This window comes from Malaya genurostris, chromosome 1, assembly GCF_030247185.1.
Source record: "Malaya genurostris strain Urasoe2022 chromosome 1, Malgen_1.1, whole genome shotgun sequence".
Lineage (NCBI taxonomy): Eukaryota > Metazoa > Arthropoda > Insecta > Diptera > Culicidae > Malaya > Malaya genurostris.
The window spans coordinates 138,744,574-138,772,340 of record NC_080570.1 but is presented as its reverse complement, the minus strand read 5'-3'; the positions used below and the strand labels follow the sequence as shown (position 1 = coordinate 138,772,340).

Here is a 27,767-nt window from a genome sequence, read left to right as displayed (position 1 = left end):
TTTCCGATCCTACTAATATTTTTTTCTCTCTAGGGGGCGGCGAGTTCGGTGATGTGTGCCGTGGACGGCTGAAGATCCCGCCGAACTTCGTGCAGGAAATTGACGTTGCCATCAAGACGCTGAAGCCGGGCTCGTCGGAGAAGGCCCGGTGCGATTTTCTCACCGAGGCCTCCATCATGGGCCAGTTCGATCATCCGAACGTGATCTACCTGCAGGGCGTGGTGACCCGGTCCAACCCGGTGATGATCATCACCGAGTACATGGAGAACGGCAGCCTGGACACGTTCCTGCGGGCCAACGACGGCAAATTCCAAACTTTGCAGCTGATCGGAATGCTGCGGGGGATCGCCGCCGGTATGTCCTACCTAAGCGACATGAACTACGTCCACCGGGATCTGGCGGCACGCAACGTCTTAGTTAATTCCTCACTAGTGTGTAAGATTGCCGATTTCGGACTGTCGCGGGAGATCGAGAACGCCAGTGATGCGTACACGACGAGGGTAAGTCGAATGGGGGGTTTCAAATCAAAAGAAACTGGAAATTAAAATGTTTCTTTTCTAATCCGTAGGGAGGTAAAATCCCTGTCCGTTGGACAGCGCCGGAGGCGATAGCATTTAGAAAATTCACGTCCGCTTCGGACGTGTGGTCCTACGGCGTGGTGCTGTGGGAGGTGATGTCGTACGGCGAGCGGCCGTACTGGAACTGGTCCAACCAGGATGTGATAAAGAGCATCGAGAAAGGCTACCGGCTGCCGGCCCCGATGGACTGCCCGGAGGCGCTGTACCAGTTGATGCTGGACTGCTGGCAGAAGCAGCGAACCCACCGGCCAACGTTCTCCAGTATCACGCAAACGCTAGACAACCTGGCCCGGCAGCCGCAGGTCCTGCTGACGACCCGTAACTCACCGGACAATCCGGTCGCCCGGCTCGGTAACGATCTGAGCGATGATATGCTGGCAGCTCAGCAGCGAAGTATGCTCGGTGGCATGGGAACAACCGAGCGGATACTGAACAACGGTGCCGGTGGTGGTGGTGTTGGTGGGCCCGTGGTTGGAAGTGTTCCGAGTGTTGGTGGTGCCGGCGGTAGTAGCGTGGGGATGAGTGCGGCCAGCATGGGAACACTCGGTTCCACGGCCGGTGGTTTGAGCAATACCGGAACCATGACCGGCACCGGACCCGGCAGCGGAGTGTTTATCAGCACCGAACTGTGGCTGGAGAGTATCAAGATGTCGCGGTACTCGCAGCACTTCAAAGAAGCTGGACTGGTGACGGCTCAGCAGGTGAGTTACTTTTGACACGGACGGACTGACTGACCGACTGCCGGTTCAGACACATTTTTGACGAACATCGTTTGATAATCTGAGTCTGTATTCCGAGTTTTTTTTCTAAGAGGCATAGACTCAGATTGTGACACGAGACATCACCACACACGACAAAAAAAACTTGCAAAAAAAACTAGAACCAATCCGTAAAAAAGACTTTTTTTCTCTTCCTCTCGGTGTGTCTCGGTTTCCCCCCTTGCCTTTTACCGATATTCGTCACGCCACGTAGATATCCCGGCTAACCACTCAGCAGCTGTCCGACATGGGCATCACTCTGGTGGGGCACCAGAAAAAGATTCTACACCAAGCACGACAGATAGATACCATAATATAAAGCGTGGCAGCAACCCCACGGTGAACGGATTGTAGGTGGTGGTGGTCTACGCCTGGTGGTGAAGGACTGGCTGCTGATGAGCATGACTTGTTTAATTCCACAATTTTACGCGACCATAAACAACCACAACAACAACAACAAAAATTATACGCATGACGACGCGAACGAACCTACTTTCCCTTCCATCATCGGAAAATTGACACCCACGTTTCAAAAAAAAACATCACAACAACAACACGAACAACAGCAAATGGCGGCTTTTACTATGTGAGTGAGTACTCTTCTACCTACCAGTCACCGATCCCAGTTACAACAACAACAACAAAATGGATGCATTTTTCGTTCGGCTCCGGGGAACCGTTCGAGTGTTTGTTTGTGAGTGAGTGTACCTACCTAATTTTTACCTTAATTTGTTAAGCTAATTCCACGCTGAAAACAAAGTGATGTCCGGTGATGCCCGTTTCAGTGGCACACGAAAGTGAGACAGATTTGTAAATGTTTTATGTTTTTTTTTAAATTAAATTCCAGTAAGCTATGGTTTAATTTTCTGATTAACCACCAGCCAGCGAGAGATTAGAGATGCATTTATACAAAGTAGTTCTTTACGGCAGCGAGAGAGAGAAAGAGATTTGTTAGAACCGTTCTTCTACAAACTAATTTATTATCCAGTACACAGAGCTAGGCAGAAAAAAAAACACGGGGCAAAGTGATCGTTACTTAAGCAAAATCCCAGTACCATGCATTGCAAGTTTTGTTCATTTTCGATTTTTTCGTCGTAGATCAGACAGCAAATAAACCCCTCATTTTACTAAGAGATAAGTAAAACAAAACAAACTATGTGATCTTATTTTTCTTTTGTACAATAGTAACAAAGGTAGAGGATACCCTATTTGTTTAAAGTACATTCAATTACTTAATAGAGAAAACAAACAGACATCCATTTTGAAACGAAACGAACTGATATTAATCTTTACAATGATACGTGATACGGGCAAAAAAAAAAGAAAACAAACAAGCATTACGAAGACAGTGAGAATCAGAATCATATTGAGCGAGTGAGAGAGAGAAAGAAAACGATAAAAACGAAAGTGACAGTGTCTGTGAATGAGGAGAAGAGAATCTTTTTTCTTTGTTTTTTTTTCTAACGTTTTCGTTGCTGTCCGTCGTAGTTCCCCCTGTCCCCTGTGTATAGCTTTTATTTTAAATTTAGTTATATTGTTTATTTTTTTTAACTTAATCGGAAGAAAGTAGACACAAGAAAGTTAGCTTTATTCTTTGAAATATTGCCAACCTTATTTTGTGTATAGGAATAAATACAAAAAGTGAGATTAATTTGATTTTGGTCGTTCGGTTATTTTTCTCGATTATGTTATTGCAATCAAATAGTTTTGAAAGAAAATGCCTTTAGTTTGTTGGCTTTAGTAGTTCCTCGTTTGCTAGACTTTTTATTACTTAATGATTTTACTTCATTCTAAAATATCGTACGGATTTTTTTCACTCATAAAACAAATCCTCTTTTCAAATTTGAATTCATTGAGAAAACTTTGATCTATTTTGAGAATAACACCAAATGAGTTATCATTTCTGGTAAAAATGTAAACTCAATAAAAGCTGATTCGTGTTTGATCTCCATTCTAGAAGTTAGTTCCCAGAGTTTAATAAAAGATGGCGCCTGTACCATGTGTCATTAAAAGATTGAGGAAAACGGCCATTGTGATGAAACGCAAAAGCAGTTTTCTTCGCAATCGTTAGGCGCAAATTCAAAGCATTTTTCTAAATAAACTGATGTTTTATTTCTAGCCGATTCAAGTAATAGCGGAGAAAACTGTCGATTTTTATTTCGGTTCTTAGCATCATGTTGAGCATGACAAAAATGATTTTTGTTCTCTCATAAAACTTTTTTTTGATGACCTCTCAAAGGAAGCGGCGAAAGAAGCCAAACAAAAATTGGATATATATTATGGACCTGACAGTTTTATTGTAGCAAAAACTCCATTATCGATGAAGTCTGCAGTGGCAGTCCCTCCAATGCGGTTACCCAGGACAATGTAAAAAAAAAGGGAATTGTGTTAGCCGATCTGAAAATGAAGCTGCAGATGCTACAAGGAATAGTACTGAGTGCACATGTCATATACTCATTCTTCTTCAAGAAAACGACTGATAACAAAAGAACATTCAAATATTCCGGATTTACTACCCAGAGTTAATCTAGAAAATTTTCAGCACGGGAAGATCCTTGATCACATCAGGAATCGAACCCGATATCTTTACCAGTATCAGACAGTAATTCAGACCTTAGGCCCTTCCCGCCGGACCAGTTCATCGCTAAAAACATCAGCTACGATGGAGTTACGAGACTGGGGATGAACAGAGCCAAGCCCAATTTTTCGGCGTGTTCCAGGAGAAATGCCTTTCAAATGAATCGAATTTGCCGGGAGAGCTGCTTCCAAGTGTGAGCACACTTTCCACGGAGCTTCTGTTTGATGTAGACCCAGACGGTTTTTTTATAGGATTTGCATCAGACGATTGCGAAAGTGTCATGGCGATTGAGATCGTTTTCTTATTGCAAGAAGCAGAGCTAATAAAAGTCATTGATTCAAAATAGATGAAAATGACAAGAAATTACTGTCACTTTCAGCTTCGCTTGCAAACTATGAGAACGAAATCCATATCCAGTCAATGGCATAAGCGGAACAGTAGTTTCAAAATTGTGTTCTTTCTTTCATTTGCTCTTTCAGTTATTTACGGATTTCAGTGAAAATCCCATAGTATGCAGTGTCGAAATTCAACCGAAGCTTTGAAAATGACAGAAAAAGGTTTCACAATGACTTTTACCTGTTACTGCTCGAATTTATAGTAGTTTTGACTTCCTGGGATGTAATTACTTCGATTTGTCGATTTTCAATACATCGATGTAAGAATGAGAATTGAAATTCTGCTGATGCTCCCTGAAGACGTTAGTTTGGTTTCGTCTTGTCATAGAGGAAAGCGTGACGATGGCAATTACTCTATCTCATTTTTTCAATGAGAAACGAAAATGCTTTGTCTCTCTTCTTTTGTTTTTTCTTCTTACGAATGAGACAGTAAAATATTGAAAATAAGGCTGCTGGATTGGATTCTTGCATTGAGAATGCGTGACAATTGTAATCTCTGGCAAGAAATTCCAGGTCTCATTTTTTCGTGATAAAAAGTTATTTGGCAGTCGATAATAGAGCTGTGATAACAAGATTTCGATTGTCTTTTACGTAAGGATAAACCAGGAATGCCCGAAAGCGAGGTCCTGATTCGTTTTTCGTCCTGTTTTGATCACTTTTCCTATCGAATAACGATTCGGAAGCTCATCGACGGTTTTGACTCTTGAAATTGTTGAACCAACTTCTCAAATATTTCTTCAAAACGCCAAAGGCACTGGTTCCTTCTACCGATAAAAAAATAATATCACACCTTCGATCGCAAACTATGATAGGATTTTACTTAACAGACTGCACATCTCTCAGCACTATTTAAAAATTGTTCGAAGAAGTTATAACACCGATCTTCAACCACTGCAAGCATCATACCGTCGATACTCATCATAGCTTCATACCTAAACGCTCAACAACTACTAACCTATTATCCTCCACGTCTTATAACTTATGGTTTGGGATCTCGATGAACAATTAACATTCAAGCAACACATCAGTTATATTGTAGCAGACCCTGTCAGCTTGGAGCGAAATCAATCTTCAGTTCAGCAACGCCATCGCGCGGCATCACATTCAACCTATCATGTCAATTGTATGGATGCGCAGTGCTGCTATTTTGGCGCGCACGAATTTGACATTTCTCTCCCTTACTTCTATGTACGAAATTCGATGCGGACTCGCCTGAGGGCGACATGCTCGCAGAAAAGTATGTTGCCAATGATTTGTTCGGGAAATGTGCGAGCTGGATATCTTGTTAATATTATGTCTTTGATTGTAGCTAAAGCTTCCCAAAACCTAGAATTCACAATGATGACGTCTAAGGACTTTACATATGTATACTGTCTAAAGTTCCGCTCGCATGTTCGTTCAACTTCGTGAAATCGTTCATTTGTTCGGTTTTCTCTATGTCAAATTTTCAACAACTGCCAAGTTATTGGCAATCTAACGCAAAACTCATTCTACCTGACGCGCCGTGTAAGTTTCATTATTTGAACCTTTCTTAGGATGACGATTGAATTTTACACGGGCTCTTACGGGTTTCTTGAGACGACTGAATAGGAGTAAGTCACAGGGAGCCAAATCAGGTGAATTCGGTGGTTGCTGAATGGTGTTCGTTTCGTTTTTAGCCAAATGTTCACGGACAACAACGGACTACGGTCATCCATTCTTTGGTTTTGTTGATGTTTTCGTCGGTTTTTTATGTCGATTGCCTACCGCTTCTCTCATCATCATTCACCGACTCACGGCCACTTCTGAAACGTTCGTGCCACTAATAAACGACTGTTTTCTTCAGAGTATCGTTACCGAAACACTCTTCTAACATTTGCTATGTCTCGTTGTTGAAAATTCAATTCCATTTTGAAAATTGTACACAATCGAGGACACGCTCAATCGCAGATGTACTCAATACAGCAAACACTAATTATGTTCCATTTTAAATCATGAGTATTTTCATTTGAATAATATGAGAGAGACACATTCATGCATATTGTTTAAGACGGTTAATTTGATTGTTTCATGAATTTTTGAAGGAATGAAATAATTTTTGTTCGCGATTGGTGAACGGATATCTATAAAAGTTTCAAAATTATTACAATCCAAGATGGCGGCTTCCGTTTTGTGGATTTCAAAGAAAAGTTTGTATTTTTGAGACGAGTTTGACAAGTAATTTATTGAAATTTATGTCATACCAATTCTTAACTGAAATTTTAAAGTACTTTTCAAATTTAAATGGATTTTTGAATGAATTGAAACATTGCATGTTTAATATCGTCGTAATCGGTATCTCGTGTATTTCGCCTAATTTTGGCACCATTGCAATTCTACTGGTTAAGCATTGAAAGTTTGCAAAATTCACATAATTTGTTAACTAGTATGAGCGAAAGTGGAAAGAGCATGTCAGTTTCATTCGTATTTACGTCATCCGGTTATGTCGCTGACAGTACCCACCCGTATTGTTTAACATCATATTTTCTCGTTTCTCAAAACATGTTCCTTAGCCAAAAACGTATTCTTTCTTCTTTTTTTAATGTTTGTACATAGCATAAAATCTGTGGAACATGAAATGGGAACGAATTTTGTTCGCTTTGAGTGGAACACTTTTAGGCTGTGAACCATTTCGCGGTTAATTTTAACTTTTGGTTAAAATCTGACACTCGAGTGGTTAATTTGATGTTGTCAAAAATAACCCTGCTCGAGAGCATGGTTATTTTTGACAGATCGATAGTTATTTTCCAACACTGAAAAAAATGTTGCAATGAAAATTCTAATACTAATTCTTTAGTTGAAATTATTTCCAGTGGAAAATAAACCCAAATAACTTTTCGTCTGTCAAATTTTGAAATGGCCACAGTTTAAGTCAAATTTAACTACTCGACACCAAATAACCACTCAAGTGTCAGATTTTAACCAAAAGTTACAATCAACCGCGAAATGGTTCACAGCCTTATAACAATGAATTCAAATAACGCCAATCGTTCAGTTTTCACTAATCCAAAGGGAACCGAGAAGAAATCGCGTAAATTCACGTCTTCTGAGAGCGAAAGATCTGACACACATCTAATACATTCTGAAATATTCTTAAAAGGTATATGCAAGTTTACATGTTTGTTCGAAAACGCATTACGTTCTTATGAATAGAGAGAGTGAGATTTTTTGTTTTTGTGTAGAAAACAAGCTAATTATATTTTCAATTTCTCATCCATCGATCGAAATCCGATTAACGTCAGTTTACGAATTACGTTCGTTTGTTTTTTTTTCCATTCGTAGCCATCCAAATTTTCAGTTCCGCTTGCTTTGATGCCCGTTTTGACAGTTTTCAGTAACTGCAGTAAATCCCGTTGGTTGTCATTTTGTTTTAGTCAAAGCCATGACCAAAGTTGTTTGTGAACCAATATTAGGTGGAGTTTAGCATCACACATGCTTAGCATTCTGAAACTTCGCTTGAGAAAAACATTCGTTCAATTCCATCATACTCAAGCTAGGAGATGACGATACTCGTGGGTGTATCTTTTTCTTCTATTTATGAGTATAAAGAACGGATGGAAGCGGAGCACACGTAATACGCCAATATTTGATAAGACTGTAATTTATAGCAATACATGAGGTAAACACTAGTGAAACACAAAACAACATAAATTCTTTAGAGAAACAAAAACAACACAAAAAAAAAAACGAACAATCCATGGAAAAGAAGGTTTTCGACATATTGTGAGATTCAAAAAGCAAAAGCAAGATGAATGAACAAGTAGTAAATTAAAACAGAAACTTTTTATATTATCTAGTTAAACTGAAAGAAGAAAAAAACAAACAAACAAAATGTGAAAAAATTAGAGATTCTCTCATCATCATGTAATATAGTAGAACCGCATAAAATGTACGAAAATGTCCATCCATTTCCGCTTGGTTACAGGCAGAAGAAAGCTTATTTCGCCGCTATTCAACGAAACCCCCTCTCTCAATTCCAATTTTTCCCCCGGAAATTCCGAGTCGGTGTTATAGATAGAAGTTTATATATATTTGTAAGCTTTGTACCATCAAAAAAAAAACGTGTGCAAAATGATGAACACTGCTGATGGTGGTATGTGTTGAGGCCATAAATAAGTGTAACACTGGGCTAAATTAAAACTAAGAAACAGAAAAGATAACAAATTCGTTCTAAGTGTGTAAGTTGTTATTGATATTAAATCTGATAATGAAGAAACAAAAATAACAAATCAAACAATGAACGTGTCTAAATAGTAATACTCTTTCGAGTTTCCCTTCCTCCCACACAGGTTAAAGAAAAAAAAAAACGGTGATCACACGACAGCTACCGAAACGTGTAAATAAATAAGCGAGTCAACACAACAATCACTCCAGAATTCTACTGTCTGCAGCTTTGGAGGAGAAAGGTAACAGCAATTTTACTGTTGGAAAACCTGACAAGAAAAAAAAAGAAAACAGGAGAATATTATATCTAGATACAAAGTTTATCCTTTTTTTTCGGGACGAAAAAGTAAAAATAAACAAATTCTAGTGTGAAATCAAGCTAAACAAATCCAGAAGACAAAAACAAAAAAAAAGCAAATTATTTAATCCGTTTAATCGTAACATAGAAATTGCATTTTATTAATATAAATTTGTATTTGCGTAAGCCCTGGTTAAAACAGAGCCAATGCTAGAGCTTAATAAACTCCTTTTGCAAGCGCGTACATTTCGGGACATTTCAGTTATCTACCCGAAGCAAAAAAAAATCTATCTTCGAATTACACAGAAACTCCACTACTGTTGCATTGCCATTGTTTTTCGTTTTTTTTTTTCAGTTGTATCGCAATCGCGATTTTTCGTTCAACCGTTTTGCGTTTACTAGGCTGTAGGAATCATCGAATTATGACATAAAAACAACATTTTTTCTCTCGTAGAGGTGATTGTGTACAAATGTTGGAACGCTTCCGTTTGTAACGTATTTGATGAGTATTTTACTGAAAGCACGAGATCGAAACAGTATTCGGTTTGTTTTTTATTCCGGGTATCCACTCGCACATTAGCGGAAAGTAGAGACACAACTCAAACTGTCAGAATTGAGCAAAACTAACCACGGAGAGAGAGAGAGAAAAACAGAGAGCGGAAAGAAAAAATAAACCAAACAAACAAACACACAGAAACTACAATAGCGCTACAAGCGAACAATGATAAGACTTCTTTTTAGCAAAACAATTAAACAAAGAAAAAAACAATAGAGAGTGTAAGGAAAAACAACACAAGAATCGAAACAGATGATCAGGTCGATAAACCAATGACTAAACACCAGCGAAACTATTATTATTACGAAACATAATACAAAACTACTATAGGCAAAGCAACAAATTCGCAGCACACACACACATAAATGCATACATACATACGTGGACGGCGGTTTCGGATCGGCAGCGATACCGGGAACCGTCCGACACACCCAACTAAACTGGTCCGCAGTGGCCGTAACTGGTTTTTTGTTACAGGCTAGAGTTTTTGTTTTGAAATTTCGGTTACTTATTTCTATGAGAATACACCAGCTTCAGCGAGGGGGAAAAAATGAGAGAAGAAGAAAAAAAAGGTAAAACACAACACACTTACGGAACGATAGTGCGATTCGAGGTTATGAAACGAAAGAAAGAGCGAGATAGCGATAGGGAGCGAGAAAGTGCGTGCGAGTGTGAGAAGCAAAATTTTTAACAGAAACATAATGGCAAATTACGTCGAGGCTAACCGAAGAAGTGTACGTGTAAATATTGTGTACAAAAGTTGGTAAGAAATTAATAAAAATCTATACGACATGAAGGTAATATTTATATGAAGAATGAAGAATAAAGTAAAACTGAAGAAAAAAAAGGATACTTTGTTCAATATCACCTTGACCGGTTTGAATGACATGTGGCAGAAAGAAACGAAAAACTACTCAATAGTTGATAGTTTTTTTTCGTTGATTACCGGCTTCAGATGTCATCTTTTATTCGCATTTTCGATCAAAAATTAATAAGAATAGTTCGAATTTGGAATTAAACAAATTTGTTAGTTCAATTCAAGATTCGTTTTACGTTTATTTAATTGTGCATTATTAATCATCTTGAAACTAATGGTCTCTGCAACCGATTTAGTTGTTTTTGTTCAAGATTTTCTAAATTTGTCTTAATTTTTTTGTTTATATTAAGAAAGTTGTTTCTTCACGAGAGCCCAATACCGCTGTATAGGTCGCAACTCCTAGCAGTTAGGTGGATTTGCCTCTTTCGATACAACACTGACTTAAATCGCTTCATACCATCTCAAAACATCTTTGGCGTAGTTGCAAGATGCCAAAGCAGGCTAGAGTAGCGAGGGAGCGTCATGGCTGCATAGGAATCATAGCAATCATTCCGTTAGGCATTCCTCATAGTATATTTCCTTGTTTGCCGTTCCGTTAGTGATGCAGCTTTGGCCTTGCTTGACCACAGCTGCATATTGCCTACCAAGTTAAAATTTTTTTTTTGGGAAACTTGGCCTTTTTCTTCGCCCATTCTGTTGCATGACAGTATAAAAAGATATTTCGGGAAGTTACTTAAAGTTTTCCAGCAAATAAGTTTCATCGCTCACCGTCACGCAGGAAAGCTTCGTCAAATATTCGAGATGTAATTTACGAGCCCGGGTTTTAGCTGTCACATTCTGTTTATCATCACGGCGCGGTACAGTTTCCACCTTCAACGAATCCATGCCTTGACTGTTCTTGATAGTATGCACGAGAATTTGAGACATTTTTATTTGTCTAACCACAGTACGTACCGAAATATCTGCCCTATTCTGCAATATTTGCTTCACCTTCACGTCCTTCTGGTATAATTTCTGAGTTCCGTTTTTGTTCCGCTTCCAGCCTTCCTGGCTCTTGTTAAACGTGTATCGAAAGATTTAAAAACTTTTTGGAATCCGGATTTTCACTGCGACCGCAAACTATTGCTTTTCGCGTTTGCATTTCTTTCGACGCCATCCTATATCTAGAAGTTTGTGGTATCGCCAGAACTTGATTTTGCACAATGAGAAGACATACGTCTGCGAAATATTTGATGTGTTGATGAAGTATTTCCATAGATATACGTATTTAGGAGTGTCCAGATTTTGTTACGAACAAGCCTTACCATCCAACAGCGGGAGCTCTATTTGGAAAGATCAGTCAAAAATTGGGTACATCACCTTCAACCCTAAATTTAATTAATAAAATTTATCCACTGACTAAATACAATTTAGCATTGAGTTTTTTTTATAATTTAAGGTAATGATTTTAGGCATTTCCCTTAAGGTTTATATATTTTTCATTTCACTACAGTTTAAACGATCATCTAATGTAAAATTTCCCAAATTTAGGCAAAATTATGACTAGTTAGGTTTTGTCATCAAAACTGTGTTTGACAATAAAGGGTGATTTTTTTGCTGGTATCTTTTTGACAACACTGTTTTTGACAGATCACGCGTGAATCGTGTCTTCTGTCATTGTCAAACTTGTTCAATGTGGTCTATAATTTAATCATGAGTCGACTAACAACGTCTAACATTTGGTGAATGGGTGCTGGCAAAGTTGAAGGAAGATCTACTTTTTTATAGAAAAATTGTGTTCAGCAAAGAATTTCATTTCTGGTTGAATGGATATATCGCAGCATTTGAAGTGAAGACCAACCAGAAGCATCGCAAGAGCTACCAATGCATCCCAAAAAAGTTACTGTTTGGTGTGGATTATGGGCCGGTGGCATTATCGGGCCGTACTTCTTCAGAGACAACAATGGGGCGGAACGTTACTGTGAAGGGCGAGCGCTACCGTGTGTGATGGTTGAAGATTTTTAGCACAAAATGAAACAATTGGACATGCCTGACATGTGGTTTCAACAAGACGGTGTAACATCCCACACTGAACGCGAAACAATGACAACGATTGACGCACTGGAAGCCAATATTGAAGCATGTATTCGAATCCCATGCTCCTTAAAAATCATCCTTTATATGTAGAAATAATTGAAGTTGGAAACACCATATCTCTCCGCTTCTTATTAAACAATTTCAGATTTCTTCAATAGAAAAAATCGAAGTTTTCGACAAGCTTTATCTTAGCTTTTTATTCAAAATTCAAAAAATAGATTTACCAAGTCTTCAAGCTGAATTTGAAATTAATTAATGAATTAATTTGAATCCAATCAGAGTAATCACCACGAGATTGGGTTATGGTGATTCTTTTGACTTATCCCATGTATTTAGAAAAATTTTGGACGAATTTTTCAATGTACTTGAGTTTGAACGAATGCAGATGGCAAAACCTTACAAATATGGGTAAAAAAAATGATTATTCACGTGTTGTCATCAAACATATGATTTAAAATTGTTCTGTACACTTGAAAATCTCGGATGAAATTTGAAATTTTCTGTTCACATACAGATTTGATTTAAATGGTAACACATGAGTGAATAGACGAGTAAAACAACTTTTGATAATAATTTATCAAATAATCTCAAAATCCAACTATAAAAACAAAGAATTTTGCAAATATGAAAACAGTACTTAACCTCACTTCTTCGAATTTGATAAATCATCTTACGATTTCTTCATGAATATCAATCAAACATATCACGGAAAGGTACTGAATCATTAATGATCGATTTTTTTACCAAATTTCCAAACGTTTTTGTATGTTACCCGGGATTTTTTTCGAATCTTCAAGCAAAATCTGAAAATTTTCACCATCGTTTAGTTTAAAGCTCCCCACTTGAGCAGCGCAGCGATTGCAGAAGAGTTGGATGAATTTTTCAATTTTCGGTTGATTTTTCAAAAGGGCATATAAGCAAGTGACAGTTTCTCTTTGTTTACTTTCTCTTCTATTAATTACCAAGCGGTTTCCACGTTTATTCCTCAACTCTTTGCATAAAATGATACCCGAAACATTCGACAGACAGACATGTTTTGCGCACAGAAAGAATATACAGTGAAACGAAACAACTCAAAATTAGCTTGATTTCCCAGCTCAGATGATCGATAATATAGAAACTAAAAATTTTTGCGGTTTGAAGTGTATTCCTAATAACTTATTTATAACAGATTTAATCAATGCCTCTCTGAATTATTAAACTAATTTTGTGTGTGAGTGTTCTTCGGATGACAGTTTCACTTACATCAAAATTTAAGGTACCTTTATTACACGTTTTTTCTGGGATATAGGATTTTTACTTTCATTATTTAAATGTAACTAGCATTAGGGAAAACTTGATGTCCATAATTTTGATGTTCTACCGAAACATTCACTTACATTAAAAAAAATAGAAAATGGAGGAAGTATGAAAGACTTTTAGAACTAATTTTCGGAACACTAGCACTACTTTGTATGCAACGAAGCTGATTTCTACCAAAAAGGTGATAAATCACCAAATTTTGTTTGTATATCATGCCTGACTTTGCAAAATCCGAAAAATTTCAAGTTGTTCAGAAATAATTCTTTTTTTCCCGCATACAATAAAAATAAGAGCACATAAACTTTTAACATTGAGCCTCAAAATAGTATATCAATCTAAGATATTCTTAATATGTAACCACATACATATTCCAAAAAATGCTTTCAACGAAACAGTTTATTCATTATGAAATTTTTATAAAAAGGATTATGTTTATCATAAAGCTGATTTTAAAACCTTCTTGAATTTGAAATCATTCCGAAATAGATTTGACATAGGTTTGATGCTTCGTTTTACTTCATAACGCTTATGAAAAATGGTCTACTAGGCTGGAATATAATCTCATAATGATTTTATTAGCATTTTAAGGAGTTTAAAGTTGTGACTACACAATTGGTTTATTGATGTATTGGATATTTATCGTTTATTATTACCACATGTGGATTCAAAATATGAATCAGTATGTATTCTAAATTAATTTACATGTTATTGAATAGAAAACAATAACTCTATAGTGCTGATTTAATGTACAAATATGAATATATTGTGTTCCTTATTTGTATTTAAAAATTTCACCAAATTTATGAACATTTCTTTGTTTGGCTGCTTTTTGGGAATAAGCTACAACGTTGATAAAGTGTAGTTTTATGCTGTTGGTTAGCATTTTACCGAGATTTTTTCAAAATAAAACAAAGGTTGTTTAATATTTGATACTCAGAAGAAGGAAATATTGTTTCGTGAGTTCACCATCGCTCGTCAATGGCGCTGGTAGCAGCAAACAGTGATGTGATTTTACACAGTACAACGACAAATGACCGAAGTACGAAAATCACCGTTGTATCATGATGCTCGCGTGATACCATCGTGATTTAGGGTGACAGACATGTGATTTCATGGTGTACAGTGATTCCGATATAACATGTCTGTCATATGCTTAAGCATAAAAGAATATCACCCGATGCACTGTTTTCCTTTCAAACGAGAGCTTTTGAAGTCATAACTCTTTTGTTGCGATTCCGCCATCTATGCGTCAGTTCCACAGATCACGATTTATCGGAGTACTGAGCTTTCGCTCACTCAACCCAATTTTCGAAAGCTTTCCGTATCATATGCATTATACATACAGCAATTTTATTTGATTTCTGAATGGTTTGTATTTTTGAAACATGTTTATACTTTTTATAGGGAAAATATTAGCACGGTCTGTTTAGCGATTTAAATTGAACTCCTAGGCGCAGATAGTAGTTTAATTTGAATTGCTTCAAACACTGATGAGCCGAAGGTGAAACGTGAAGAAATACGGAAACAAGTTAAAATTGGGTAAAAAAAAAACTCGCTCAATAATATTTCAATGACTTTCCGAGGGAAATGAGTTTGATTCATATTTATGGTGAAATCGGAGTCGTTTATTTTCATAAGGCAATAGACATTAGTTTTTCTTCGTAGAGAGCACTTTAAACCTAATATATTTCGAAAACAGTTACAATTGTTACTATTTAATAAAACTTATTACTACTAGTTCCCTTAAATATCATATAAGTATTTTGGTATTCATTAAAGCTTGCTTCAGATAGAATTGGAACAAAGGCAATTGCCTGTATTTCAGTTATTTATTATTGAATTCAAGATCTTTTTTTATACAAATGTAGCGTTTTCTTCATACTTTCAAGAAAAAATACGGATAAAATTATTCGTCACGGTTTCGAAGGAATTCTCGATTTTTTCCTGTAACACGGCTCAGTAGGCGGCGCACACCTTCTTCGTTCACGTCGTTTTTGCTATCTTATTCCACCAGGTCGTCATCTGATTGATGTCTTTGACAACCTTTCCCTTTGCCTTGAGTCTCATCTTCATGATTGCTCAGTATTTCTCAATAGGGCGGAACTGGGGGCAGTTGGGTGGGTTAAGGTTTTTCGGAACAAACTGGACTTCTCCTTTCTTTGCATACCATTCTTGAACGACTTTGCTGTGATGACAGCTTGCCAAATCTGGCCAAAACATTACGGGATGGTCGTGGAATCGAATGAACGGCAAAATTCGTTTTAGAGACACACTTTTTGGTATAGTTCCGATGTCATTGTCTTATTTGTAAAGAAAACTTTCGTTTTTTTGCCACAGCTGCTGGGATTTGCCCGAAGTCAGTCTTGACATAGGTATCATCGTCCAAGACACCCGCCGAACCTGGTCAGCACCTGGTCATATAGAGAGGCACTATAGAATTCGTTGAAATCAATCGGTCGCTCATAGATTTCACCTTCAAAAACACCACATTTGGCTAAATTATCGGCTCTTTCTTAGCCTGGAATGGAGCAATGAGCTGGGACCCAGATCATAGTGATTTGATAATTATTATTCAATATGTCGTTCAGGTACTGTTTTATTTTTCCCAAGAAAAACGGTTCATTCTTGCCAGTCATGTTTGAGCGAATGGCTTCAATTGCACTCCGACTATTGTTTTTAATTCGGTTCGTATGAAAATCATCTAACATAATTTACAAACTCCATTAGTTTTAGTCAAACGTTTGAGCCTCGCGCGCGAAGCAGGTAGTGACTATTTGGAAAGCGAATTGGACTGGCCGAAGAGCCTTAGCATTCAGTGTGTTAAGTTTGCTCTTGACCTTGATCGCAAGGTTTGATTAATAATTTAAGTAATTGATTCGGGAGATTAATTGGGATCGACAGTTGTTGATGGAATTGGGCTTGGCTCTGCTCATCCGCAGTCTCGTTACTCCATCGTAGCTGATGTGTGTAGCGATGAACTGGTCCGGCGGGAAGGGCCAGGTGAATTACTGTCTGATACTGGTAAAGATATCGGGTTCGATTCCTGATGTGATCAAGGATCTTCCCGGGTTGGAAATTTTCTTGATTAACCCTGGATAGTAAATCCGAAATATTTGAATGTTATTTTGTGGTCAGTCGTTCTTTCGAAGAAGAATCAATACCTGCTAGATTAATCAGATCGTTTTCTTTTGTTTACTGGTTAAGATATGTGCAAAAATATTAATTATCATTTAGATAACTCGTTCTGCTCACACCTTTGTAGGGGTATGAGGTGGGACCATCATCATCATCGTCATCAATTTTATAAGATTGTATATGACTTGGGCAACGCACTTTAAACGACGGCTCGAAGTTTTAAAAGATTCTAATCTGGAAATTTGGAAAAAATTGACAATTTAAACACTTGCATCCAAACAACATTCAGGAGTTTTGACTATAAGACCTTCCATTTGAACCGTAGTTTGTGAATATTGGCTCAGCTCTACGAAAAGAAAGTAAGTTCTATTTTTAAGAATATGACTACTATTTCCGGTGCTTCCAGAATCGGAAACTGGGAACCAGCAATAGCAGGAATTATTTTTTGACTATCTACTGGCAATGGCAATCGATTTGAATAGTTTCCAGCTCAGTTTAGACATTTTTTGCACATATTTTACCTCACTGGTTTAAGCGACGGTACACACCAAAAAATTTGAATTTTGTAGGTGACTTAATCCTAATGATAGAAAATTTCATTTGTAATGACTTAAGGGGACCAAAATAAACGAAACTGCTTGGCTGGTAGAAGGTGCATTTAAATTCATACAGTCTCACCCGCTAGCCGAATGCAAGTTATAAAGACTGTTCCAGAAAGTATGGACGCACTTTGATTTCGCTGTAAATAATTCACAAGTGTTAGATATTCAAATTTTATTCGATATACTGATAATATTAGACTACAACAACAGAATATTATTCTCAACATTTTCTACTTAGCCATTTTAGACTAGCTCGCGCACCTTCTTGCGAACGTTCCTCATTAAATTTCGTACAGACGACAAGTTTTGACACTTTTTTCCAATCTTTTTCGAACTGTTGAATGGTTTCGGCTGCCGAAACATGTTTCCTAAGATGTGCCTTCGTTAATGCCCAAAATTCTTCAATTGATCGAAGTTGTGGGCAATTTTGTGGATTCATGTCTTTTGGGACGAAAGTGACATTTTTGGTAGTATACCATTCTACCGTTGATTTCGAGTAGTGGCAAGATGCAAGATCTGGCCAGAAGACACTTCAATTAATCCTTCCATTTTTGCTATCTTTCTCAGTGACAGTCCGCGTTCTGTGCACCATTTGTACACAATTTTTCGACGTTGATCTGCTGAAAGTCCTCGCATTTCGAAACAAACTAATGAAAACGAATAAACAACTGCACAAGTGGTTAGAGAAGAGTGTAAACAACAGGACGCAGCCATAAAAATTGACAGATTCTGAACCATTACGAAATGGCAGCGGGTTTTGGTTGCGTCTATACTTTCTGGGACAGTTTTTAAAATATGATTGTTTTGAACCAATTTATACATTAAATATAAAATAATGCTCACTGCTTGATTTGAATTTAAACTTTGGTTTCACCAAACGAAAAAAATTATTTGCTCTCGATGAATTTTGTTGTTGGAATAAACTTATTATTTATTACATGCCAACCAAAGTTCAATTGACGTTATCGAATCTTCGAATTTCAAGAAAGAAATAGGTTCAATTTATCTATGATCTTATTTGTGTACTGATATAACGAATCTTTGGATGCTATAAAAATCATTTTATTCCTAAAATCAAACATGTATGGCTTTAACAATGAAAAGCGTTAGTTTAAATAACTAATTTCAAGGAAATTTATTGCAACTAAAAGGTTTTGTGAATTTAAAGCGTTACAATTATTGACTTTAACTAGAGTTCGTTTTATCCAAAACTAGTTTTCTCAAATTGAATTTACTATGAAATTGTTTGTCAAGAAATTGACAGGAACGCACAAGTAAAATATTTGTTATTCCTATCCATCTATTGATTGAAACAAACTAATCCACAGGGAAATATAACCGATCATGTTTTGTAGCTTCAAGTAGCAATATTTGCAATATCAAGCCAGATTTTCTTTTGTCACTATTTCACAAAAATATTCGTTGGGTGAAACCCAAACTTGGTTACTTTAACAATTTTTTTTTCTCTGCGTGTAAGTTTTAATCAAGTATGGTTAGTTATTCTCATAAGAATATTCGTTTGAAATTATTCTTTACAGAAAGTGAAAATTAGCATAAATGAAGACTACAATTATTTGACATTCATTTTAAACGACATAAAATTTGGAATGGAAATTTCTCGCCTACTCGGTTTTGATTCGAAATTTATTACAAACTCGACAAGTGAATTTTTGCTGTGTGTTTTCAGTTTGTTTTTTTTTTCAGGCAGAAACTCAGTCAATTTTAACAACACACATAAAAGTTACAAAACAAATGAGTGTCCCATTTATTGTCGATTACGGCTTTTCATCCGTCGCTATCCGATTTGATCAGAAACCATGAAATCTTGTGTACTTTCTACGTTCACCTTCGTCAAAGTAATCCCCTACTGATATCATGCATACCATGTCAGCTACCCTAATGATAATTTAATATCTTGCATAATCGCCGCTATTGTTCGGGAAAGCGGAATCGCATCGGATCACTGTGAAACAGGGGAAGAAAAAAAAGTGGGGCCATTACATAAAAGAGTGATAATTAAGTTATACTGTCAGGTTCGGTGTTTCTGCTGCTGCTGCTGCTGATGCTAATGCGGCTGCGATAGGTTTCGGGAGGACGTGGTTTTTCAATTTGCAAGCAACTCCGTTCAGCAGAACCCCGTCTCGTTTCGCCTTGGGCTCCCGGAATGAAAGGGTTGAGTGAAGGAACGATGACTTGCTTCCAACCTCAGTGCAGTCCTCACCGCGAAGAAAGATCAGCTCCAGCTTCAGTCCAGCAACTTGGTTAAGTGAGTCTATTCGAAAATAGCAAAATTTCCGACCACTTACACACTATTAAAAATAAACACCATCATCCAAGCGTTTGCTGTACATACCTATATATAACTATGAGTAGAATAGCTATAGAATGGAAACCCGGACGGGAACAGTAAAAGCAACAGCGCAGTGATTTCAGTTCAGTGGATGGGTAAGCTGCTGCTGCTACTTGGAAGTAGAGCCGAAAGCAGAAATTCCTAAAAGTCAATGCACTTGGCCGAGAGAAACTGCCGTGGCTGCAGTCCCCGAACCCGTCGTCGTCGTCGTCGTCGTCGTCGTCATCATTTTCGTCTTCGTATAGTCATGGAACAACCCGATCGACTATGTATGGCGTTGAAGCACGCGAAAGAAGGAAGAATGGCTGGCGATGTTTCGTCGGGCTGCTCCACAGAGGGGCAACCGGCTTCTTGCCTTCACGGTGGTTTGGTTGGTGGTACATCAACTAGAAGAAATAAGTACATACAACATTTTCAGGTTTGCTGCCTGTTGCCGGTTCAAGTCACTCAAATGTGCACCCGGAGAAATGGCCGGATTGACGGGTTACGGGTGATGCCACGGCAAAAATTTTATGTATCTTTTGCGGATGGTTGATGGGCGGTGCAGCTAATTGTTGCTAGATTAGATTCTATCTAGGAATTTTATGACCGGGTTTGAGCATCCAATTTTCGGCCACGTTCTGGGGCCTGTTCAATCTATTCGGGAGTTCCACGACTCGTTGGGTTTTAACTATGATATCAAGCTATTGTGAAATTCGGTAAACCTACACAGTTCATTTACGAACGGTAATTATAGCATCTTTGGACGGGTTTTCAACAGTCGACCTTTCTAATATTTCAAATTTATAGCATAGAAATCAAGGTGACGAAACGTCAATTTTAATAAAAATCTTACTTACTAGATTTCGTTTACTGAGAGTTTGACAGTTTAGATGTGAGGCAAGATGAGACAACTGGCTTCTCATTTGAGCTTTTAGTGGAAATAAGGCAGGTGGATAGTGTCAGAGACTTTACTGGATGACATGTTTCTTTCACACTTCCGAATATCGATACGTAATGGAATGTGTAAGACTTGCAAATTTTACTAATTCCCTTCCAGAAATGTAACGGTGCATTTATACTAAAGTACCAAAGATAAAACGTGACAAATGGGCTGGTTTTGCTACAATTTTATGTCACAATGTTCCAGTTCCTGGATTGGCTGATTTCGATCACGATGATAAATGGATAGGTGGCGAGATTTTTCTATGTGTGAGTTTGCTTGTCATTTTTTTTTGGAAAAACAAGAAGATGTAGGGAAGAAAATAGAAAACAACTGGCTCAAAAAAAATAGAGTGAATATGATTTATGCAAATTATAGTCGGGAACGACGAGAAATAGCATAATATTAGAAAAATAAGATGACACCATCTCGAGTAAACGGATAAGAAAGAATACTTTCGGGAAATCATGAATAGTTATTGAAATAAAAATTATTGATTTAATCAAGTGTTTTAATCCCCCTAGTGGTGTAATGATGCCAATGACTGTGGTATTCTATAAAATATTTATTTTTCGATTCTTGAAAGAATAACCGAAATCGGTTTGTTTGAGAAGATTTGAGGTCGACTTAGAAATTTTTTAACGGTTTTCGCCCTTTTCAGCGATGGTATGAAATTTTCAACACACTTTACCCTATATTTCCGGATCCGGAAGTCGGATTCGGATGAAGTTTGACAATTCCGTCACCGGACCTTTCATTTGAACCTAAGTTTGTGAAAATCGGTCGCTCCATCTATGAGAAAATCTAGAAAACATATTTTCATTTTTTTGAACAATTTACCCTCCGGAACCGGAAGTCAGATCAAAATGAAATTAAGGAATTTAGTATGGGACCTAAAGAGCTTTCATGAAAAAATCGGTCCAGCCATCTCCGAGAAAAGTGCAAAAAACGTTACATACACACACACACACACACACACACACATACATAACATGTTTTTAAAATTGACTGAGTTTCTGCCTGAAAAAATACAAACTGACAGCACACTAGAAAAACCCTTCGAGGTTCAGCAAAAATTTACTAATCGAGTTTGTAATAAATTTTGAATCAAAACCGAGTAGGCGAGAAATTCCCATTCCAAATTTTATGTCGGAAAAAGAATGTCAAATAATTGCAATCTAATTTTCACTTTCTGTAAAGAATAATATAATTTCAAATAATAAAGAATAACTAACCAAACTTCATTAAAACTTACACGCAGAGAAAAAAATTGTAGAAGTAAAGACTGTCCAAGAAAGTATGGACGCACTTTGATTTCGGTGTAAATAATTCACAAGTGTTAGATATTCAAATTTTATTCGATATACTGATAATATTAGACTACAACAACAGAATATTATTCTCAACATTTTCTACTTAGCCATTTTAGACTAGCTGGCGCACCTTCTTGCGAACGTTCCTCATTAAATTCCGTACAGACTTCTTGGCGACAAGTTTTGACACTTTTTTCCAATCTTTTTCGAACTGTTGAATGGTTTCGGCTGCCGAGATATGTTTCCTAAGATGTGCCTTCGTTAATGTCCAAAATTCCTCAATTGGTCGAAGTTGTGGGCAATTTGATGGATTCATGTCTGTTGGGACGAAAGTGACATTTTGGTAATATACCATTCTACCGTTGATTTCGAGTAGTGGCAAGAAGCAAGATCTGGCCAGAAGACAACAGGATCCTTGTGGCTTCGAATCATGGGTAGAAGTCTTTTTTGTAAACATTCCTTGATGTATATTTCGCCGTTCATTGAAGAAGTAGTGATGAAGGGTTTCGAAATCTTACCGCAGCTACAAATTGCTTGCCAGACCATAGCTTTCTTACTAAATTTTTCGACTTCAATTGATGTCTCGGACTGGTTTAACACTTGCCCTTCCCGCACCGTATAATATTGTGGTCCCGGCAAGAATTTGTAATCGAGTTTCACGTAGGTTTCGTCGTCCATGATTATGCAGTTCAAATTTCCAGCAAGTATCGTATTGTACAGCTTTCGAACCCTCGGTCTGATCGATGCTTCTTATTTCGGACTACGTTTTGGTTGTTTCTGCTTCTTATAGGTTCAAAGATTCAAACGTTCTTTAGCACGAAGAACATTTGATTTCGAAGTGTCCACTTTTTTGGCCACATCCTGAACTGAAACCTCCTTCTTTTGCTCGAACGCCTTCAGTATACGTTTATACAACTGGAGGGTAAGCAGGACTTTTTTTCGACCCGTTTTCGGCTTATCCTCAAAGGTGTTATACTCACCGAACTTCCTGATTGCATTTCGCACGGCGTTTTCACTTACTCCTTCCATTTTTGCTATCTTTCTCAGTGACAGTCCGCGTTCTGCGCACCATTTGTACACAATTTTTCGACGTTGTTCTGCTGAAAGTCCACGCATTTCGAAACAAACTAATAAAAACGAATAAACAACTGCACAAGTGGTTAGAGAAGAGTGTAAACAACAGAACGCAGCCATAAAATTTACAGATTCCGAACCGTTGCGAAATGGCAGCGGTTTTTGGTTGCGTCCATACTTTCTGGTACAGTCTTTAAATACAAACAGAAATTTTTTCCAATCTTGTCGGGCTGAGTCGAATGGCTTATAACACTATGGGTCTTCGGAGCTTCGATCAAAAGTATTAAATCAAAAGTTTCTTCAGCAATTCGTTTAACAGATTCTATCCTTTTCTAGTGAACCTCAGCCTCTTACTTCTCGCAACCAGAAATTTGGCTCTACATTAGGGTGGGACAAAAAATTGATATCAGATCCACCAAACTTTTCGTGTTCCTTTTGGGTCCCATAAACATCATGCAAAATTTTAGCTCGATCGGAGAAACTATATTTCCGCTCCCGAGGTTTCAAGTTTGTATGGGAGGTATTCACTTTTAACAAAAAAATCGGCTGGAGATCAATCTATAAACTCTAAAAGTCAGTGCATGTGATATTTTCGTAGGAAATTTAACGAGGAAGAAAACTTTAAAAGATCGCAAAACAATCCGACGCTTGTAGAAAAAGTTATTAAAGGAAAATCGGTACAAGGTCCGAAGAATGGCTCATTCCTTAATATATCTAGCACCACTGCTGCTAGTGGTGTTAATATGATTGTGCTTTTCTTCCTCGTTAAATTTCCTACGAAAATATCACATGCACTGATTTTTAGAGTTTATAGATTGATCTCCAGCCGATTTTTTTGTTGAAAGTGAATTTCTCCATACTAAATCCCATACAAACTTGAAACCTCGTGCGCGAAAATATAGTTTCTCCGATCGAGCTAAAATTTTGCATGATGTTTATGGGACCCAAAAGAAACACGAAAAGTTTGGTGGAGCGAGAAAATAATCCTTTTCATCTTTTTCCCATACAACCTTGTCCCACCCTACTCTACATACTCATCAATTTTATTATAAATATATGAAAAAATTCAATCGTATTTAATATATTTCATATGATCTGATAGAAAAAATTTGTTGTTTTTTTTTGACATTAACTGTGGCTGATTTTTCATAATTGATAAAGATAAATGCCAATTTTCGGTTTTGGCACGTTAAGGTAAGGCGAATTGTGGATGTGGGCCTTTTTTGCTCTCACTAAATTGAAAACTCCGGTCACCATTTTCTTGTACAAAGGTAGATTAAAGTTTTTGTGCCTGGTGCAGATTATTGGAAAAAAGTTCCTGGCTACTCTGGTTCTGATAGTATAGTAAGTTTGTCTAGCGCGGTAATGGACGTTTTTATTACAACCAGAACCATTCTATATTGGCTCTGTCTTAGCTGTCATAACTTAAATTATTATCGAAAGCGGAATTTTCTTTTTTACACCATTAAGGGGCAATTTAAAATATTATAAAAACGACCATTGTTGCAAAACGCAAAAGCAGTCGTTGAGCCAAAATTCAAAAGAGTAGTATCAGTTTGTTTGAAACATTTTTCTCAACAAACTGATGTTTTTTTCATGACGATTCATCAAGCAGTAGAGGAGGAAACTGCTGTACCGTTTTTCAACAATGGCTGGTTTCTTGAGTTTGTATGTAGAACCTTAAACTGAAAAAGGTGGATGGGTAATATCAGAAACATAACTGGATGAAGTGAAAAAAACTGGTATGCTTCTTTCCCAATTCGATAATCATACGTATTTGTTGATTGATTGTTTTCAATGCGTCACTAGCAAAATGTTAACGGTACATCAATACTAAATTTCACGACAAACACATTCTACCACACAATTAAATAAGATGAAACAAAGTAGGGCACAAAATTACGGGGTTTGTATACGAGATACGACCGATCACGTTGACATTAAAAGTGTAATCGTCAAACTCATTCATAAATTGATTCGAAAAATAAACAGATTCGTTTGTCATTATCTAGGACTTCTTAATCAAGCCTAGGAAATAATTTGACAATATTAATAACAAACGCAAAATATAGTTTTTGCGCACTTCCGCCTCTGTCCGGGAAGAGTACTCCAGTGTACACGACAAGCGCCATCGGTGATTTGTTCGCTATGTTTTGTGCTTTGTTATGGTGTAACGTTCAATGCGTTCAGTTGGGTGTTTTCGATTCACCAGATGTGAAACTTACCACCAACTACATGGATTTAGAGGTTTCTGTCTTCTCTCGTGATCTACCTCTTAATCGAATCTATCGAATTCGCATTATTTTTTCAGGAATTTGTGGGAAATGGTAAAATATTACACTGACATCTTATTTTAAGCGCACTGCACGAAAAATAAACGCGTTACTTTGGAAATCTACATGAAAAACGCGTAAAAAACCGCATTAAGAACTGTCTCAAAAAGACCAGTTCTTACTAGAATATCAGTGTAAACTGTTGAAATTCTATGACATTTATAATGTCACTGTCAATCGGGTTGATCGAGCACTCAGGAACGGGCAGTCGAGTAAGAATTCATTACTCAATCCGTCGTTGATGTAGCGGGTCAATAAAAGAACCTACCACTGTAGCTAATTAGTTCAGATTCCCAGTAGAAAGTCCAATAAAATTGTATCTTCCCAACACCATAGACGTTATTTTAACATTCAGTCAAAAGGTGATCAGGATGATTCTCTCCGAAATGGAGGATATCAGAACATATTCTGAATACATTCTAACCTAAAACTTAGCATATCATTTATATGCAACTGATGTTTACAAACAAAACACGCCGTAATTAAACCGTCCAAAAACCTTTCACACCGGAAGCCATTTCTCTGTGGCCTCGTTTCCTGCTGTCACCCGAAAATGAAGCGACAAAGTGTTTGCCGAAAAAAGGCAAACAATCGAATAACCAAAATCAATTTCCTGTCCGCTAATTAGTCAAAAGCTGGAGAGAGCAAAAAAAAAAGTTTTCTGTGCAGAACGCGTAGTAGCCGGCACCACGTTCTAGTGTCTTCCCGTGGCGTGCCGATTATCCAACATTACGGCATGGAAATCGTCGCGGCGACTTACCCTCATTCGAGAACACGAACCCACAAAATACCGCTAATGATGAAAATGAAAAGGTGTTCTGAAAGTCCGGTCCGGCGCGACCTCGTGGTTTTGTATTTTGGCTTCTCCTACCGTCTTGTCTTCCGTTCCTTTCCGTGCCGTGCCGTGCCGCTAGCAGTATTTCATATAATTTTTATTCCCGAGCTCCCGCGAAGAAGCGGACGCACAGCGGAATATAAATCCCACGAGGAAAAAAAGGTTCTTTCCGTCTGTTTCGCCTAATTTGTATGCCATTGGAAACCTATTTCTTTGTGCAAATTGATGATGTATTGGCTCTATATATATTTCAGTTTGGTGATCGCGGTTTCGGCTCAATCGGTGATTTACGAGTTCGAATCGACGTTTTCAAACTGACCTGACAACCAGCAGCCATTTTCTAAGATCTGTCACCAATAAAAATCAAAATCATGATTTGCAGTAAACACACCGAAATCTCTTCTCAGCTTCAATTTCACCAACCTGTCATCGAGTCGAGAGACGTGCATGGCCAACTCGATTGACAACTGTGTTTGCGAGTGTCCGCGAAATAAGCATCGAAAGAGGACATAAAAAAGCAATTCTGCAGAACTGGAAAGTTCTTCTAACCCACAAAGTGCAATAAAAAAAAATACTCTCCCAACCAACCAACGGCCGTTTCCTACCGCGACCGGGACCGACCTGCAGAATTGTTAGCGCGTTCATGTGTAGGTCAGCAGTGATAAATTTTTAGTCCCGGTTGGCCTGCGGGAACTACGCATTTTATGTTGGTTCTGAGACGGTGTGTTCGCACATGAAGAAGGACCGGAGACACAAGGCGACCGGCAGAGAGTTGGCATGTGTAGAGAGAAATACTTCTTGGTTTATGTTTCGTCGGTCATCGGTACTGTGAGGGGAATTCTTAATAGATCAACCACCCGCTTCCCCTCGACTTGTTTCTTTCGAATAAATGCCAGTAACAGAAAGAAAAAAAAACAATACAATGAGGCACAGGAAAGTTACTAAGCGGAAAGTAAATTAACAGCCAAGCCGCTCAATTCTATGTAGCATAAAATGTTTCGTTCGACGAACGCGACGGGATTTGAATACTGTGATTTGTAAAAGTCCGTACTTCGAAATTCGTCATGGTGGAGCCGCGGTAATACCGATCGAAGTAGGTCAACAATCGCGATGGCGACAACAGTCTCGCACTGGGTAACGATGAGCTTTGGTTTGGTTTGGTTTGGTTGGCGGAAACACGAGTGTTTGAATAAACAGATTCCATATAGTTTCGATGGAGTGGTTTCTTTGCTGAACTATAATAAAATGGCGTACCTATACCCCTTGGATTTCACAATCCTTACACGATGAGTGGTACAACAAAATGTTTTCGAAACTACTGAATTTTGAGCCCGAACAGTTCTCATGACGAACGATTTATTGTACGTTGCACCAGAGTTGGCAAATGCCAGATTATTCTCATTTCGACAGTTACTTAACCAAACCAGATATCTTTTGAATTTTCTTTACGTGATATTCAATCGATTAGTTTGAAACTACAGTAATCGAATAATTAATCGAGTAATCGAATAATCGCCCTTATTCTGAATAACGACGTATTAATTTTTGGATCGAATGTGGTTCGATCGAATCATAGCTACCTTTGATTTTGCTAGCGTTATGGGGAATACAAATGAAATACGAGGGAAAAAACGATACGACGTTATTCAGAATAAGGGCGAAT

General features: G+C 37.7%; 1 protein-coding gene across 11 annotated transcripts in view; it reads left to right on the top strand.

The window, feature by feature from the left end:
- Positions 1-9,577, top strand: part of LOC131425916 (ephrin type-B receptor 1) — a 166,327-nt gene extending 156,750 nt beyond the window's left edge. For all 11 annotated transcript variants that reach the window (XM_058588209.1, XM_058588218.1, XM_058588215.1 and 8 more), the window contains 3 exons: positions 34-500; positions 569-1,279; positions 1,551-9,577. In XM_058588209.1, the coding sequence (XP_058444192.1) occupies positions 34-500; positions 569-1,279; positions 1,551-1,655 (1,283 nt within the window). In that variant the 3' untranslated portion in view covers positions 1,656-9,577. The remainder of the gene's footprint in view (positions 1-33; positions 501-568; positions 1,280-1,550) is intronic.
- The last annotated feature ends 18,190 nt before the right edge of the window (positions 9,578-27,767 follow it).